General features: G+C 41.9%; 1 protein-coding gene across 1 annotated transcript in view; it reads left to right on the top strand.

Annotated features, from left to right (window-relative positions):
* The window catches only part of WASHC5 (WASH complex subunit 5), a 61131-nt gene that overhangs the window by 27244 nt on the left and 18981 nt on the right, over positions 1-14906 (top strand). Inside the window, exons 13-23 of the mRNA XM_040494598.1 lie at positions 526-712; positions 790-865; positions 2597-2707; positions 3536-3676; positions 4693-4773; positions 8935-9036; positions 9926-10105; positions 11590-11714; positions 14071-14233; positions 14634-14736; positions 14823-14902. Coding sequence (XP_040350532.1) covers positions 526-712; positions 790-865; positions 2597-2707; positions 3536-3676; positions 4693-4773; positions 8935-9036; positions 9926-10105; positions 11590-11714; positions 14071-14233; positions 14634-14736; positions 14823-14902 — 1349 coding nt within the window. The remainder of the gene's footprint in view (positions 1-525; positions 713-789; positions 866-2596; positions 2708-3535; positions 3677-4692; positions 4774-8934; positions 9037-9925; positions 10106-11589; positions 11715-14070; positions 14234-14633; positions 14737-14822; positions 14903-14906) is intronic.

Raw genomic sequence — 14906 nt, 5'->3', positions numbered from 1 at the left:
GGAGCCTGGAGCCTGCTTCGGATTCTGTGTCTCCCTCTCTCTCTCTGCCTCCCCTGCTCATGCTCTGTCTCTCTCTCTCAAAAATAAATTTAAAAAATGTTAAAGAAAAAAAAAACAGAAAAAACACTTCAGGACACAGGGGAGTCATTCTTTTGTTTTAAGGAGTACAACCTAAGAACTTAATGTACAAGTGCCAACACCCTGGTATAATGTGACTTACTCTGTGTGTTAGCAATCCTGCAAATCTTCAAAATTAAGAGGATTTTCTAATATGCCTTTATCAGCACTCACATGGAAGATAGAAGCACCCACTCATTATGTCATCTATGTACAGAAAAAAAAAAGAGCAGAACATTTTCTAATCCTAGAAACCTGTGCATTATGTTATGACTTGGCTTATACATTTCTAGGGTTATCGTTTGAAATAGAAATTTTGCCAGGAAATTCTTAGTGCATGACATGCCTTTTTGAAATGTTTTCAGGGAAAAATGAACACCACAGAAGCCATTCGGAATTTTTAAATTAAATGTGTTTATGTAACACAGGTTCAAGAATTTCACCAGTTGGAATCAAATCTGCAAGTATGTCAGTTTCTTGCTGACACTCGCAAGTTTCTTCACCAAATGATCCGAACCATTAACATTAAAGAGGAGGTCCTGATCACAATGCAGATCGTTGGGGACCTTTCTTTTGCTTGGCAATTAATTGACAGGTAATGTGACCAGCCTACCATTTCCCCTGGATGAAGGCCACTGCGGATGTCTCCTTACCATTTCTCTCTCTTCACAGTTTCACATCTATCATGCAAGAAAGCATAAGGGTAAGCCCGTCCATGGTCACTAAACTTAGAGCTACATTCTTGAAGGTAAGCAGAGAACAGTTAGGTCATGTTCTTAGTCACTAGGGAAGAATTGGTCTCCGTTACTACCTCATGCCTAAATTCAGCCCGAGATTTCATTCTTTTAGAAAGTTAGGTAATTTGGATCACCTGGGTGGCTCAGTCGGTCGGGCGTCCAACTTCGGCTCAGGTCATCTCGCGGTTCATGGGTTCGAGCCCCACATCGGGCTCTGTGCTGACAATTCAGAGCCTGGAGCCTGCTTCGGATTCTATGTCTCCCTCTCTGTCTCTCTGTCCCTCCCCCACGCGTGCTCTGCCTCTGTCTCTCAAAAATAAATAAACATTAAAAAAAAAAGTTAGGTAATTTAAGTATTTTTATAAACTGAAAATTGTTAGTTTTTCCATGAGAGCAAAGTTTGAAAAGATGCCACGCATATTGGAAGTTTCAATTAATACAAGTTGGATGTCTTATAGAAGGTAGTGTTTACATTAAAAAATACGTTTTTTCAAGTTTTACCAGTATGCTAAAAGTGTGGGTCCTTTTTTCCCTAGATGTGAAGTAAGTCCTTTTACTTACTCATTTAAAAAAACTCTTATTGAGCCTCTGCTACAAGCTAGGATCCCCTCCAAAGTTTAGGGAACAGTGGTGGACAATTCAAGTATAGCTGTGCTCCCAAGATAATTCCAGATCGAGATAAATGAACAAAAATTTACTCAGCGTCTTCTGACAGAGTTACCTCATGTATCAGTTCTGAGATGCACTTTCTTTCGTATTTAAAAATCTCTCTAGGGGCGCCTGGGTGGCGCAGTCGGTTAAGCGTCCGACTTCAGCCAGGTCACGATCTCGCGGTCCGTGAGTTCGAGCCCCGCGTCGGGCTCTGGGCTGATGGCTCAGAGCCTGGAGCCTGTTTCTGATTCTGTGTCTCCCTCTCTCTCTGCCCCTCCCCCGTTCATGCTCTGTCTCTCTCTGTCCCAAAAAAATAAATAAACGTTAAAAAAAAATTAAAAAAAAATAAAAAAATAAAAAATAAATAAAAATAAAAATCTCTCTAATTGGGGATGGGTTTTATAACTGACAGCACATCATAGTTCACCATAAGCATGTTCGCTTCTTTCCGAGTGGTACAGAAAATAATGGTACTTCTTCCATGCTGTGACCTCTCCGATTGGAATGAGTACAGTCAGCCATCAGTCACAGTGTCTGATTTCCATAGAAGAGTAGCTGCCTTCTGGAACACAGTGGCTCTCAAACTTGAGGGGCATCAGAATCACCTGGGGGGGGCACCTGAGGGACTCAGTCAGTTAAGTGTCTGACTTCCGCTCAGGTCATGATCTCGCTGTTCATGATTTCGAGCCCCGCGTCGGGCTCTGTGCCGACATCTCAGAGCCTGGATCCTGCTTCAGATTCCATGTCTCCCTCTCTCTGCCCCTTCCCTGCTTGTGCTTGCGCTCCCCCCACCCCCCAAAAGTAAATAAGCATTAAAAAAAAAAATTGGCATCTGTAACAAGTCCCGGCTGATGCTCATGCTGATGCTGCTGGTCTGGGGGCCACAATTTGAGAACCACTACCAAAGCAGATGACTGTCGTTTTTTTAGAAAGTGTATCATTGTCAGAAACTATTAATGACTTTGATGAGTCAGTGGTTGTTGCATTATCTTGGGTAAAGCCCCAGAGCTTTGTTGTATGTTACTATTTCTGGAAAGAGATTTCTAGGACTTCTGGAAATGGAGAAACACATGTACCTACTTTTCTTGCAGCTTGCCTCTGCCCTCGATCTTCCCCTTCTTCGTATTAATCAAGCAAATAGTCCTGACCTTCTCAGTGTGTCTCAATATTACTCTGGTGAATTGGTGTCCTATGTGAGAAAGGTGAGAAATGCATCAAGGTGACATTTATTTTATTGGCAAACTGACTGCTCTTCTAAATACAAAGAGGATGCTTGGGGCCCTATGAAAAGTATACCCGTGTTCCTTTCCCTTATTCTTAACTTGATTCCAGAAACTTGCAATACCTGAAAATAAACTTACTCTTACTGGTATTGTGGATATGCAGATGTGTTTTTACTTTCAGGGAACTTTTGCACCTGTTTTTAAGTGCTGGTGGTATTAACTCCCATTCTGCGCTTAACAGAAACTGAGGAATAGAGATTATATTGGCTTCTTTAAAGTCACCGAGCTAGTTGGTAAAAGAACCGGATCTAGATCCAGCACATCCTAGTTGGAGCTGTAAGTTTTCCCGGGAACTTTGGTCCTCGTTTCAATAACTTACGGTGCAGCGTGGAGCCAGGCAGACCTGGCCGCAAAATTTCGCTGTGTCACCTGCTGACTGTGCTACGGCCACATTACTTAACATCTCCGAACCTCAGTCTTTTACAAGTTTATAACGAGGAAAAGATACATCTTTTTGCTGCACGTGTATGGGGATTAGCTGTGTATCTTGTGAGCATTTGCTGCACGTGTATGGGATACATCTTTTTGCTGCTGTGTATCTTGTGAGCAATTAACGTTTGAAAGAATGTAGCCATGGGCCTGAGAGCAGATAGTAAAGTACCTCCTTATGTCCCTTCCCGTCCCTTTCTGTAGACAAATGCCTGTGTGTACAAGGTGGTGCTGTCTTAACTGCCATCCTGGCATTTATCAGCTAAGAAAAATAAAAGACATATCCAACTGTTTTCCTTCTTTTCTCTTTCACTAAAGGTTTTGCAGATCATTCCAGAAAGCATGTTTACTTCGCTTCTAAAGATCATAAAGCTTCAGACCCACGATATCATTGAAGTGCCAACCCGCCTGGACAAAGACAAACTGAGGGACTATGCTCAGCTTGGCCCACGATACGAGGTGGCGTGTCCCTTTAACTTCTGCCTTTTGATGATTTAAAACCCAAACCACGATGTGTCACGGGTCTGTGTCGCCTGCCATATCCCTAGGAGCGCCAGACCAATTATGATTTGTCTTTTCCTACTCTCCTGTGATAGCTTCATTCGTTACCACGTCCTGGGTTATTTCAGGCCTTGCCTGCCTGAGTGTTCTCAGAGGACGGGGAGCTCAGCTGGCCTCTTTTCTCCGTGAACAGTCCTGATGAACCAGCCCTTCTTCTCTTTGGGTTAGATTGCCTAGACCTTTTGCATTCGGGTTCCTGCTTTGTACATCAGATCAATGGCTCAAAGTAATCTGGATTCCATTAAACCATTTCCTACAGCCAGACTGTGAAGCCACTCAATAAGTAAGCAGCCCCAGAGGTGGTTCCTCCCAAATACCTCTGCTTTTCTTTCTCCTGAACTTAAAATTAAAGATGTGAAAAAAGTGAAATCAAGTGGAAATTGACATTATGAAGTCCACTGTCATCACCTTTCATCCCAGCATCAGTTTCTACCACCTCTGACACAGCTCCAAAAATTGCATCAGGAATTTCAATCTGCAAGCTTGAAATTTACATATTTATTCTAACTCAAAAACACAGCACCTGTCTACCATACCAGTGCCTCCCGGTGTGGCTTGAAAAAACTCGTAGAAAGCGTAAAGATTAACTTTTTAGACTCTTGGTGAGCCTTTTCTACTTGGAAAGGACCATCCATCTCATTGAATCCTGCCTGCTTTTTATGTGTGAGAAACTGAGGCCCAAAGAAGGGGAGATGATTGGTCAGTGTTTAAGAACTATTTCATGTCTGCTGACCCTGCCCAGCATGTCTAATGGCAGTGCCTTGCTTACACCACAGCACCTCATTTCTGACCGGGGCCCATCACTCCCGCTGTCTTTGTTCATTTCAGGCTGTCAGCCAATTATTTTCACTTCCCTTAGAAAGGATGGGTCTTTTATCTGAAGTACTTCATTAACTTTTTTTTCTTTGTTAAAGGTTGCCAAGCTTACTCACGCTATTTCCATTTTTACTGAAGGCATCTTAATGATGAAGACAACTTTGGTTGGCATCATCAAGGTAATGGCTTTGATACTCATCCACGTGGCCTTGTAGTAATAAGACTCTTAGTTTGGATCACCAGGGTGTTTCTCCCATGGGGAACAGGGAAGGCGATTGTCATCTTGGGTCCCTTACTATTTCACATGCAGCTCTCCATCTTCATTTTACTCGTTTGTTGATGGAGGAAGGGAGAGCATTATAATCCTGATTTTTCATCATGCCCAAGAGTTACTTAAATCTAAGAAAAATCCATTTTATTGAATTTTTTTATTAAAAACATTTTTTTATCATTTATTTTGAGACCGAGAGAGTAGGGAAGGGGCAGAGAGAGGGTGAGAGAGAGAATCCCAAACAGGCTCCGCACTGTCATTGCAGAGCCCCATTCGGGGCTTGAACTCACAAACCATGAGATCATAACCTGAGCCAAAGTTGGATGCTTAACCCGCTGAACCACCCAGCCACCACTTACTGAATTTTTGTAATAATGAAACAAAATAGTTCGTTTCCCTTTGGCCAAACAGCTGGCTCACTCTCTCCCACCCTTCTTTCCTTTTAGTATTTTTATATTGCATCTCAGGTGCAGAGAGCTGAGCTGATCCTAACCCATCGTCATTGTCTGGCCATTGTCCTCACTGATGCGTGCTCGTTCCTCTCTTCATCCTTTCTTTCTCATCTGGACACCCATTCCCATTTCCATCCCCAATAGCACCCGCTCTATGTGTTTGATTTCTGCCCCTAAAGAGGCAAGTAATCCCGTATTTTAAACATGAGGTGTTACTTTATGTGTGCATGTGTTTGATTTGTCTACATCATATTGTACTCTAAGGCTCATTCTTTTTTCCAACTCTTCTCGCTAGTTATTGCTTTTGAAATTTGTTTGTATTGCTGTAGGTTGGACAGTTGGTTACTTCTTACTGCTGTGTAGAATTGTACATTTTACTTAACCATTCTCCAAGACCCAGGCACCTATGTTGTCATTTTCACTCCAACGCTCCCCATTGTCATGAGCATCTCTGAACATGTCCCTGCTGTAGGGCCTGTGTCTGAAATCTGACTCCCCAGGTGTGGATCACTAGGTCTTAGGGTGTATTTATACTTAATTTCTCTCAGTACTGCCAGATTGCCTTCTGAAATGACTGTTTCTCTGGTGTCTGTCCACATTTTTGACAATATGTGTTACTATCTATGTTTTAGTTTTTGCTCCCCAAAGAGTATAAAGTGTTATCTCCATACTATTTTAATTTGTAATCCTATGATGACTAGAGATGTGCCCATTCACAGAGTTCATGGTGCTTGTATTTCTTTCTCATTTATCAGACATCAGTAGAATCTATATATTTCTGATTTTTATTTTAAAAAATGTGTGTCTATTGAATTGCCAGATTAACACTTATGTTAATAAAATCCAAGAAAACCTAAATAGAAATGAAACTTTAGTGTATGGTTTCTGGATGTGTGCTGAAATACCATTGTAGTCCTAGAATATTCACAGAACCCACTGAACATCCTTTAGACCTGATGCCAGTTTAATTCAGTTGATATGCAAAGAGTATACATGGAGGTAGTCACTTCTTACTAATCCATAAAGTGGTGATAAATCCTGGGACCAGATTAAGCATCTTACATGCAAAATGACCAGTACAGAAAAGGTACAATACCTCATAATCAACAATAATTATCAAAAGAGAACCTGCTTACGAAAAAGGCAGATCTTTTGCTATAGTCTTTCAGATGAGAGCCAGGGAGAATATCATCTTGACCATATTCAACCCAGTAGACTTTCTCTGCCAGTCTAACAGTTCGGCTTTCGGTAACAGATCCGGTGGCCCTCACAAGTCTTCAGCCAACTAATGTTAAGCATCTATTTCAGACATTTATAAAATGTGTAACTGTCCTTTAATCCATATGACGTAAAACAAGTGAGATATACACAGAGGTGTATGTATAGATGTTCATTGTCAGTGGTAGCCATACAAAAAAAGAATAGAAATAATCTAAGCATTTATCAGTGAGAGAATGGCTGAATATATCATGGTGTGTTCCTACTGGAGATTGTTTGGCTGCCGTTCAAAAAGCTTTTACCACTCGGGGCGCCTGGGTGGTTAGCCTCTGACTTCGGCTCAGGCCACGATCTCACAGTTCGTGGGTTTGAGCCCCACATCAAGCTCTGTGCTGACAGCTCAGAGCCTGGAGCCTGCTTCCGATTCTGGGTCTCCCTCTCTCTCTGCCCCTCCCCCACTCGCACTCTGTCTCTGTCTCTCAAAAAGAAATAAAAGTTAAAAAAAAGCTTTTACCACCAAAAGATTTCTAAAATTTAAAGTGGAAAAAGCAAATTGCAGAACAGTGTGTGTGTGTGTGTGTGTGTGTGTGTGTGTGTGTATACATACGTATTATGGTCCCATTTAGACTTTTTAAATTAACTATGTATTGAGGACAATATTTATGTGTAGAAATTAATAGAGAAAGGTCTGGAGGATCCATGTGAAAAGGGTTAACTGTTATTAACTTCAGAGGAGGGGATAGAAATGTGAGGGAAGGGGCTGTGTGCAAGGGGCATTCTCTAAGCTGCAAGCACTCTATAGATTGGTGAAAGGTTTAGAAAATTGGAAGGACCATTTAAGACCTTTGTTTTCTTGAAAACAGTTAACTCTTTTTCACTAAATCTGTTTTTTTTTTAATAAAGAATCTTTTTTTTTAATGTTTATTTATTTTGAGAGAGAGAGCATGCACATGTGTGTGCATGTATGCGAGTGGCCGGGGGGGCAGAGACACAGAGAGAGAGAGAGAGACAGAGAGAGAATATCTCAAGCAGGCTTGGCGCCATCAATGCAGAGCTGATCTCAGAGCCTGAACTCACAAACCATGAGATTGTGACCCGAGCTGAAATCAACACTTGGATGCTCAACCGACTGAGCCACCCAGGTGCCCCTCACTAAATCTGTTCTTTATAAGGAGTATTTCTTTGAAAACGTCATGTTACTTCTTTGATTTCTTTTTCCTCATTGATTATATCTAGTTATAATATACCTTTGTATTGTGAAATAGGGCACACATACTCAAAGCTGTAGATCCATTTACATAGTTTAACGGGTTATTACAACCACCACCCAAGCCAAGAAACATAATTTCCCAGCTCCTACCCCAGGATCCTCCTCATGTGCCCTGACCTAATCCTAGTCTCTCCATTTAGAGTTTTATTATCTAAAGTCAATCTGTGGACACTACATTAAAAAAAAAAAAATACATTGTCTTTTAAGTCTTCAGGTTTCTCCTCCATTCTTTTCCTTTCTCACAGTTTATCTGGTCAGGAACCCACAGCCTCTGACTTGTTGTTTGTCCGAAGTCTGGCTTTTGCTGATTGTATAGTCATGGTGTAGCTCAGCATGTTTCCCTGGCTCTTGTATTTTGTGTAACTTTCATTGCAATTGCCATTCTTAAGGTTTAAATATAATCAAACCCAGATGGAACCCATCCGTTTGTCTTTATGACTTTTAAAAGTAATGGCACCTTGCAAATTAAAAATATAAGAAACAAGTTGCAGGGAATTTCAAGGGATTATGTTGAAACTATTTGATGTTTTCTGGATTTGACAGGAGATTGTCTTTTAGGGAATAATGGATGCTTTCTCATTATAGAAAAAAGAACCAGCAAAATCAGCTTATAGAGGTAGATAGCAGATTTGCCTTCCTGTTTTATCTCCCTAATTACAAACAGCATTCCAAGAATGCTGGAAGAAAAGAGAATTGTTAAGTCTGTCCAACCCCACGTTTGAGCTTGCTCATGCGGATGTAGGTGGCGTCTGGAAGAAAGGCAAGGCCAGGCCGTTCATTCCCCTCTGCTCCTGGTGAGAAGAAAAGGCACTTTTTACTTTTAATGAAATGATTAAAATGAGAGAGGCACTTTAAAATTCTTCATACCCACCATCTTTGGGATGTCATGTTGTAAAATTACCATCATGAATTTTACGGAGGCCAGCCGAGTCCTAAAGAGGTGACAGGTTCAACAATTCTGTCCAAGCTGCACAAGATCAAAGAGACGGGAAAGGAGAAAAGTCCCAATCATTGGGAAATGGGGTGGGAAAGTGCTTCCCTGCAGATTCCAGAAACTGTCTTTCCTTTGGATTTCGTCATGGCTGAACTTTTCCTCACGGCCATTTATTGCTTTTTGATTTGCACGTAGGTGGATCCAAAACAGTTGCTGGAAGATGGAATAAGAAAGGAGCTAGTTAAACGTGTTGCTTTTGCTCTTCATAAGGGACTGATCTTCAACCCCCGAGCCAAGGTACCAGATGACCACGTGGGTCTGTCCTTTCTCTCTGCCTCCTAACACATACCTGATATATGATGGTCAGCGCAATACACTGATGTGTTTTTTGATCCTGTGTTGTAATCCTTTCTTATGATAAGAAAATCCTTACCAAAACCAGCCCTTTCCTTGTTGATCCCCCAATTTAAGAATTGAACGGATGTCTGTGATTCAGGGTCACTTCTTAAAAGAATTTCTTAACCCTAAAGCAGATCAGGACTATGAAGCCTGTAATTTTTTTTTTTTAATTTTTTGAATGTTTATTATTTGAGAGAGATACAGAGACAGAGAGCAAGCAGGGGAGGGGCATAGAGAGAGGGAGACACAGAATCCGAAGCAGGCTCCAGGCCCTGAGCTGTCAGCACAGAGCCTGATGCGGGGCTCGAACCCACAGACCACGAGATCATGACCTGAGCTGAAGTCAGCACCCAACCGACTGAGCCACTGAGGTGCCCCTGGCCTGTAATTTTTTATTTGCCTTGACCTAACAGATCATTTTTCTCAGGAGGAAAACAAAAATGGGCCTAGAACTTGTATCTAGGGTTCTTTTCACTCCAGTAAATTCAATTTAAAATATTTTAAGTATTTGAAGGTTGGATGTATTCATCAAATGACATGAGAGAAATCATCAACGTTCATTTTCCATATTCTTTTGTGTGAGACTCCCCTCCCAAATGAATGAAACCTCTTCTTTGCTGAATGTCTGAGCACTCATGCTGGATGAGGTAGGAAATGGGTATTTCCCCAAAGCTCTCTTAAACTCTCACTGTGTTTTAGAGAGGGGTCTTATTTAAAGTCTAATGTAGATATTAGTGGTTGACAGTCTACCCCAGTGTAATAGATTTGTGTTTCCTCTTTTGCACAGCCAAGTGAGTTGATGCCCAAGCTGAAAGAGTTGGGGGCTACCATGGATGGATTCCATCGCTCTTTTGAGTACATACAGGACTACGTCAACATTTATGGTCTGAAGATTTGGCAGGAAGAAGTTTCTCGTATTATAAATTATAATGTGGAACAAGAGTGTAATAACTTCTTAAGAACAAAGGTATCTAATTAAATTGTAAAATTCTGGACCGTATTTGTTATTCAGACATTTAAAATACATGCCCTGAACCTCAGAAATAGCAATAAGAAAATTTATTTAAATAGTTACTAAAAATCGGTTAGCATTAGATAGTCACAGATCCCTTCAGAGTACATTCAGGAGCCGTGAGGGTTCCAGAAAAGTTTATAGGACACCTGACCTCCAAGAGTTTACCATCCTAAGGAGGAGGGAGATGTAATTAAATGGCCACAGAATGAAGCTGTTGTAAATGTCATAACTCCCGTGATCAAGAGTTCAGAAGGCTTGATCAAGGAGTTCAGGCCTGATCGGAGTATGCACATAACAGCAGAATTGCTGGGTCATGTGGCAGTTCTATGTTTACCTTACGGATGAACCACCAGACCACTTTCCACAGCACCTGCAGCATTTTTCATTCTTTCCAGCAGCATCTGAGGGTTCTCATTTCTCCATATCCTTGCCAGCGCTTCTTGTTTTGCTTTTTTAACAAAATTCTAGACGTCCCCGTAGGGGTGAAAGGGTATCTCATTGTGGTTTTGATTTGCATTTCCCTGGTGGCTAATGATGTTGGGCGTCTTTTCGTGTGCTCATTCACCATTTGGATGTCTTCTTTGGGGAAATGTCTACTGAAGTCCTTTGCCTATTTTTTAATTGGGTCATTTGAACACCAGATTCTTAAGTGTCATGGCTGAGAAGTTTGATTTTTAGTCAGTAGTTGACAAGGAGTAAGTTTTTGATTAGGGAACTGACGTGATTCAGGTGATGTTTTTGAAGGATTAAGCATCTTCCAGCCTTGTGATATTTTGGAATCTTATTATCATGTCGATGCATGTTAACCTAGAAGACAAAAAGCCAGAAATTCCCATCTCTCTTCTAACTTCTCCTCAGTCACTTCACTTTTCACAAATATTTCTTCTTTTATAAATGTTACATGTAGCATTTCTCGGGGGCTATTACCCCAGTTTTAAGTTTTTTTCTTCCAAACCAAGGAGCATTTATTGTCACTGTTTATGCAACATCATATTTGTAAAACTAGGTAGAAAAAATAATAACTGGTTATCTTATCAAAGACGTACGGTTGACCCTGGAGTAGCATGGATTTAAGCTGCATGGGTTCATTTTGAGCTGCAGGGGTCCATTTTTACACTGGTTTTTCCCAACAGATACAGTACAGTACTGTAAAATGTATTTTCTCTTCCTTATGATTTTCTTAACATTTTTCTCTAGCTTATGTTGTACAAATACAATGTATAATCCATTTAACATACAAAATATATGGTAATGGACTATGTCATTGATAAGGCTTTTCTGGTCAACTGTAGGCTATTAGTAGTTAAGTGTTAGGTGAGTCAAAAGTTGTGTGTGGATTTTCAACCGTGTGTGGGTCAGCGCCCTAGCCCCTGTGTTGTTCAAGGGCCCACTGTACTAAGTGTTCATGGTTTTGTTTTGTTTTGTTTTGTTTCTAGATTCAGGACTGGCAGAGTATGTACCAGTCTACTCATATCCCAATACCAAAGTTTACCCCTGTGGACGAGTCTGTAACATTTATTGGTCGACTCTGCAGAGAAATCTTGAGGATCACAGACCCAAAGTAGGTGTATCTAAACTCCACTGGGCCTTGAACACTGTGGACGATAGAAGTCTCTGAACATCTTCCTCACATCACACCCTTGTTCCTACTACACTTGGATCTAGTGGGTTTATTAGAGTCACTTTTTTTGAGACTGGGTATTTTCTGCAGTGGGACTAAGGAGACCCCAGTCCAAGGAAATGGAGATCAAAATAACTTTCAGGTCTGTTCAGCCACCTTCTAGTTTTATGTTCTTCTCACTTTCCAACTAACATTCTACTCACTTGGGCCTGCAGACTCCCTAGTATGTTAAAACTTTTTTTATTACGGATTTGCTCATCTGTACCTGTAACTGTGGCACACTCCTCCATTCCAGCCACCAGGTCTTACATTTATCAGACCCTGACGTTTGGAGATTACCCCCACACCCACGCACTTGTGTAACATTTACCTTGTACACACTTTTCAGCACATTGTATGCATCCCTGATACTCATTACAGCCATCTCTGACATAGGCATTGTTATTCTTCCCATGTTAAAGGGAAGTAACTGAGGCTTAGTAAAGCTAAGTCACTTGCCCAAGATCTGGGCCTAAATGGTAGATCCAGAATACACACCAGCCCTCTGACTCCAGGGCCCAGCTCTTAAGTGCCGTGCTGTTAAGGGCGGGCTGCATAGCTTTGCAGACAGTGGATCACAGTTTATATACACAGTCACATGAGTGAACATCTCCTGTGGTCAAAACCACCCTTAAGAATATTTTAGGTGGGCACCATGGGAGACCCTTGCACACTCCTTCCCTCATTACGTCTCATTTTCCTTCTCCTTCTCAGTTGAGCTTCTGATGAGGTAGTCGGTACGAAGCCCAGCTGAAGGAAGGGCCGGCTCACGTTTTCTGTGTCCTGTCTACCCCTGTGCACACGCTCACTGAGTAGAATGGTTGGTGGGATTACCCAGGAAAAGAGGACTTCTCTTCTTTCTCTGTCCAGCTGTGCATGCATACTTGAATTTGTGTAAGCCAAATGGCCTTATGACATGTCTCCTTTGTACAGCCTTCAAATTCTGGCTTATTTTATCTCTTCAAAAGTTATGCAACTTGGCACACTATATGTAGACTTCTTCCAAAAGTTACAGCATAAATGAACTTTGTCTGTGACTCATGGGCCAAAAGGAGTAAATGATCCAAAACATTTTGTAACACCTGCTTTCTGGGTACCCACGGGTGGGTCACCGAAGCCCTTCTAGAAGACTATCCACCTAATGCCATGTTAAGACTTGTAGGAAGGATTAAGCATGCTTGGGATTTCCATGTCATGTTATTGGCTTACTCATCGACATGGGGAGCGCCTCAAGTGACACATTCAGCCTCTCCAGTGCCAGCCCTGGGTGATCGAATCAGGACTCTCCGAAGCCTTAAAGTAGGATGCAGTTCTGGAAATCTTGTTCTTCCCATTTACTTCCAAATGTAAGCTTCCTTCTTTCCCGTGCCTCATTTCTTAAAGATATGTCCTTAAAGGTGTGTCTTAGAACTGGGGGCGTGTCGTCTGTGGAGTTTACTGGAATTTCAGAGGCTGGGCTTCCACCCCAGACCTGCTGAGTCAAACCCCAGGAATGGGATCTGGGCACATATTTTTAAGTGATTGAAGGTCCCCGTGCCAGCACTTGAGAACAGAAAGATGGTGGTTAAGGATACGGTGTTGGAATCAGGCCTCGCTCTGTTGTGTCGTCTGTAAAACAAGGGTCACACAGCTCATGTATTGCAGAGCCATGACGACAATGACCCCGAAGAGCACAGAACCTGATGCCGAAGAAGTGCTCAGTAAATACCATTGGTTGTTAGCATTGCCGTCCGCGCACTCCTGAGTCTAAAAGGAATCATTGGTTGGTGACCAGAACTGGGAGGAGAGATGAAAGGTCTTTGTTGCCATAGTCACAGATGTTTGATAGGGCAGCAGGATTCAAAGTTCTTTTCTTATCAAAGTGGAAGTGACACGAGCCTCTTACATCCCGATCTTTGGGAATTTAAGGAAAGACGCCGTGGAGTGAAAACTGGGCGCTAATGCCTTCCAGCCTGACAGCCAAATCCGACCTTGGCCTCTCTGCTCAGCTGCAAACAACAGTCCAATTCAGTGGAAATGAATTAGTCCAAGCGGTGACCTGGCATAGGGCAGGAAACGGTGATTTCACTGAATTTTGCCTTCCTGGCCCATTGGGCATTCACCGTGAGATACACTGGGTGCCTGGACGCAGACGTTATTAAACGAATCACGTCATGTCATCCCTTATATCTGGTACCCAAATCCTGTTATGTCCCCCATCTCCTCAGGATGAACTCTGAGCTGCTTTTGGGTTTTGAGTTTTTTGTCTTTCTTTTAGAATGACATGTCACATTGACCAGCTGAACACTTGGTATGATATGAAGACTCACCAAGAAGTGACCAGCAGCCGGCTCTTCTCAGAAATCCAGACCACCTTGGGGACTTTCGGTCTGAACGGGTTAGACAGGCTTCTGTGCTTTATGATTGTCAAAGAGCTACAGGTGAGCCTTTCGGCCTTCATGCATGGTTCCTGCTACCCTGGGAGAGATTTAACTTTTCTTTCATGCTTTCCTATCCTGACACGAGGCACACACATACATGCTTCTTGTCAGGTAGATAAGAATTGAGAATAAACTAGAATTTCCTTGGCCAACACGGTAGTTTTTTGGATGGACCGGTTTTGAGAGTTTCATGTGAGGAAGTTGAGACTCTCTTTGAAACGAACAACTCCTCTGAGCAAGGGGTATTTCTAACAGGACCTAGAAGTTGCCATTTCCCTGTCATCCTTTATAACATTTTATGACTTAGCCCAGGCTGTGTTACATATACATTTGAGTTCATTGGAGTGTTGTTCATTTTGTTCATTATGTTTGGTTCTTCTGTTGTGTCTTCGTGTTTTAGAATTTCCTCAGTATGTTTCAGAAAATTATCCTGAGAGACAGAACTGTGCAGGATACCTTGAAAACCCTTATGAATGCTGTCAGCCCCCTAAAAAGCATAGTGGGTAAGTGTTCTGAAACCAGTCTGAGATGGAGGTAACACTGGCTTTTCCAGATTTACTAAATAGAAAATTTTATTTTCACCTTTCAGCAAATTCGAATAAAATTTATCTTTCCGCCATTGCCAAAACACAGAAGATTTGGACAGCTTATCTCGAGGCTATAATGAAGGTAT

Source organism: Herpailurus yagouaroundi, unplaced genomic scaffold, assembly GCF_014898765.1.
Source record: "Herpailurus yagouaroundi ecotype Mexico unplaced genomic scaffold, PumYag 186, whole genome shotgun sequence".
In the NCBI taxonomy this organism is placed as follows: domain Eukaryota; kingdom Metazoa; phylum Chordata; class Mammalia; order Carnivora; family Felidae; genus Herpailurus; species Herpailurus yagouaroundi.
The sequence above is the reverse complement of the archived record's forward strand: the minus strand, read 5'-3'. Positions and strand labels throughout refer to the sequence as shown.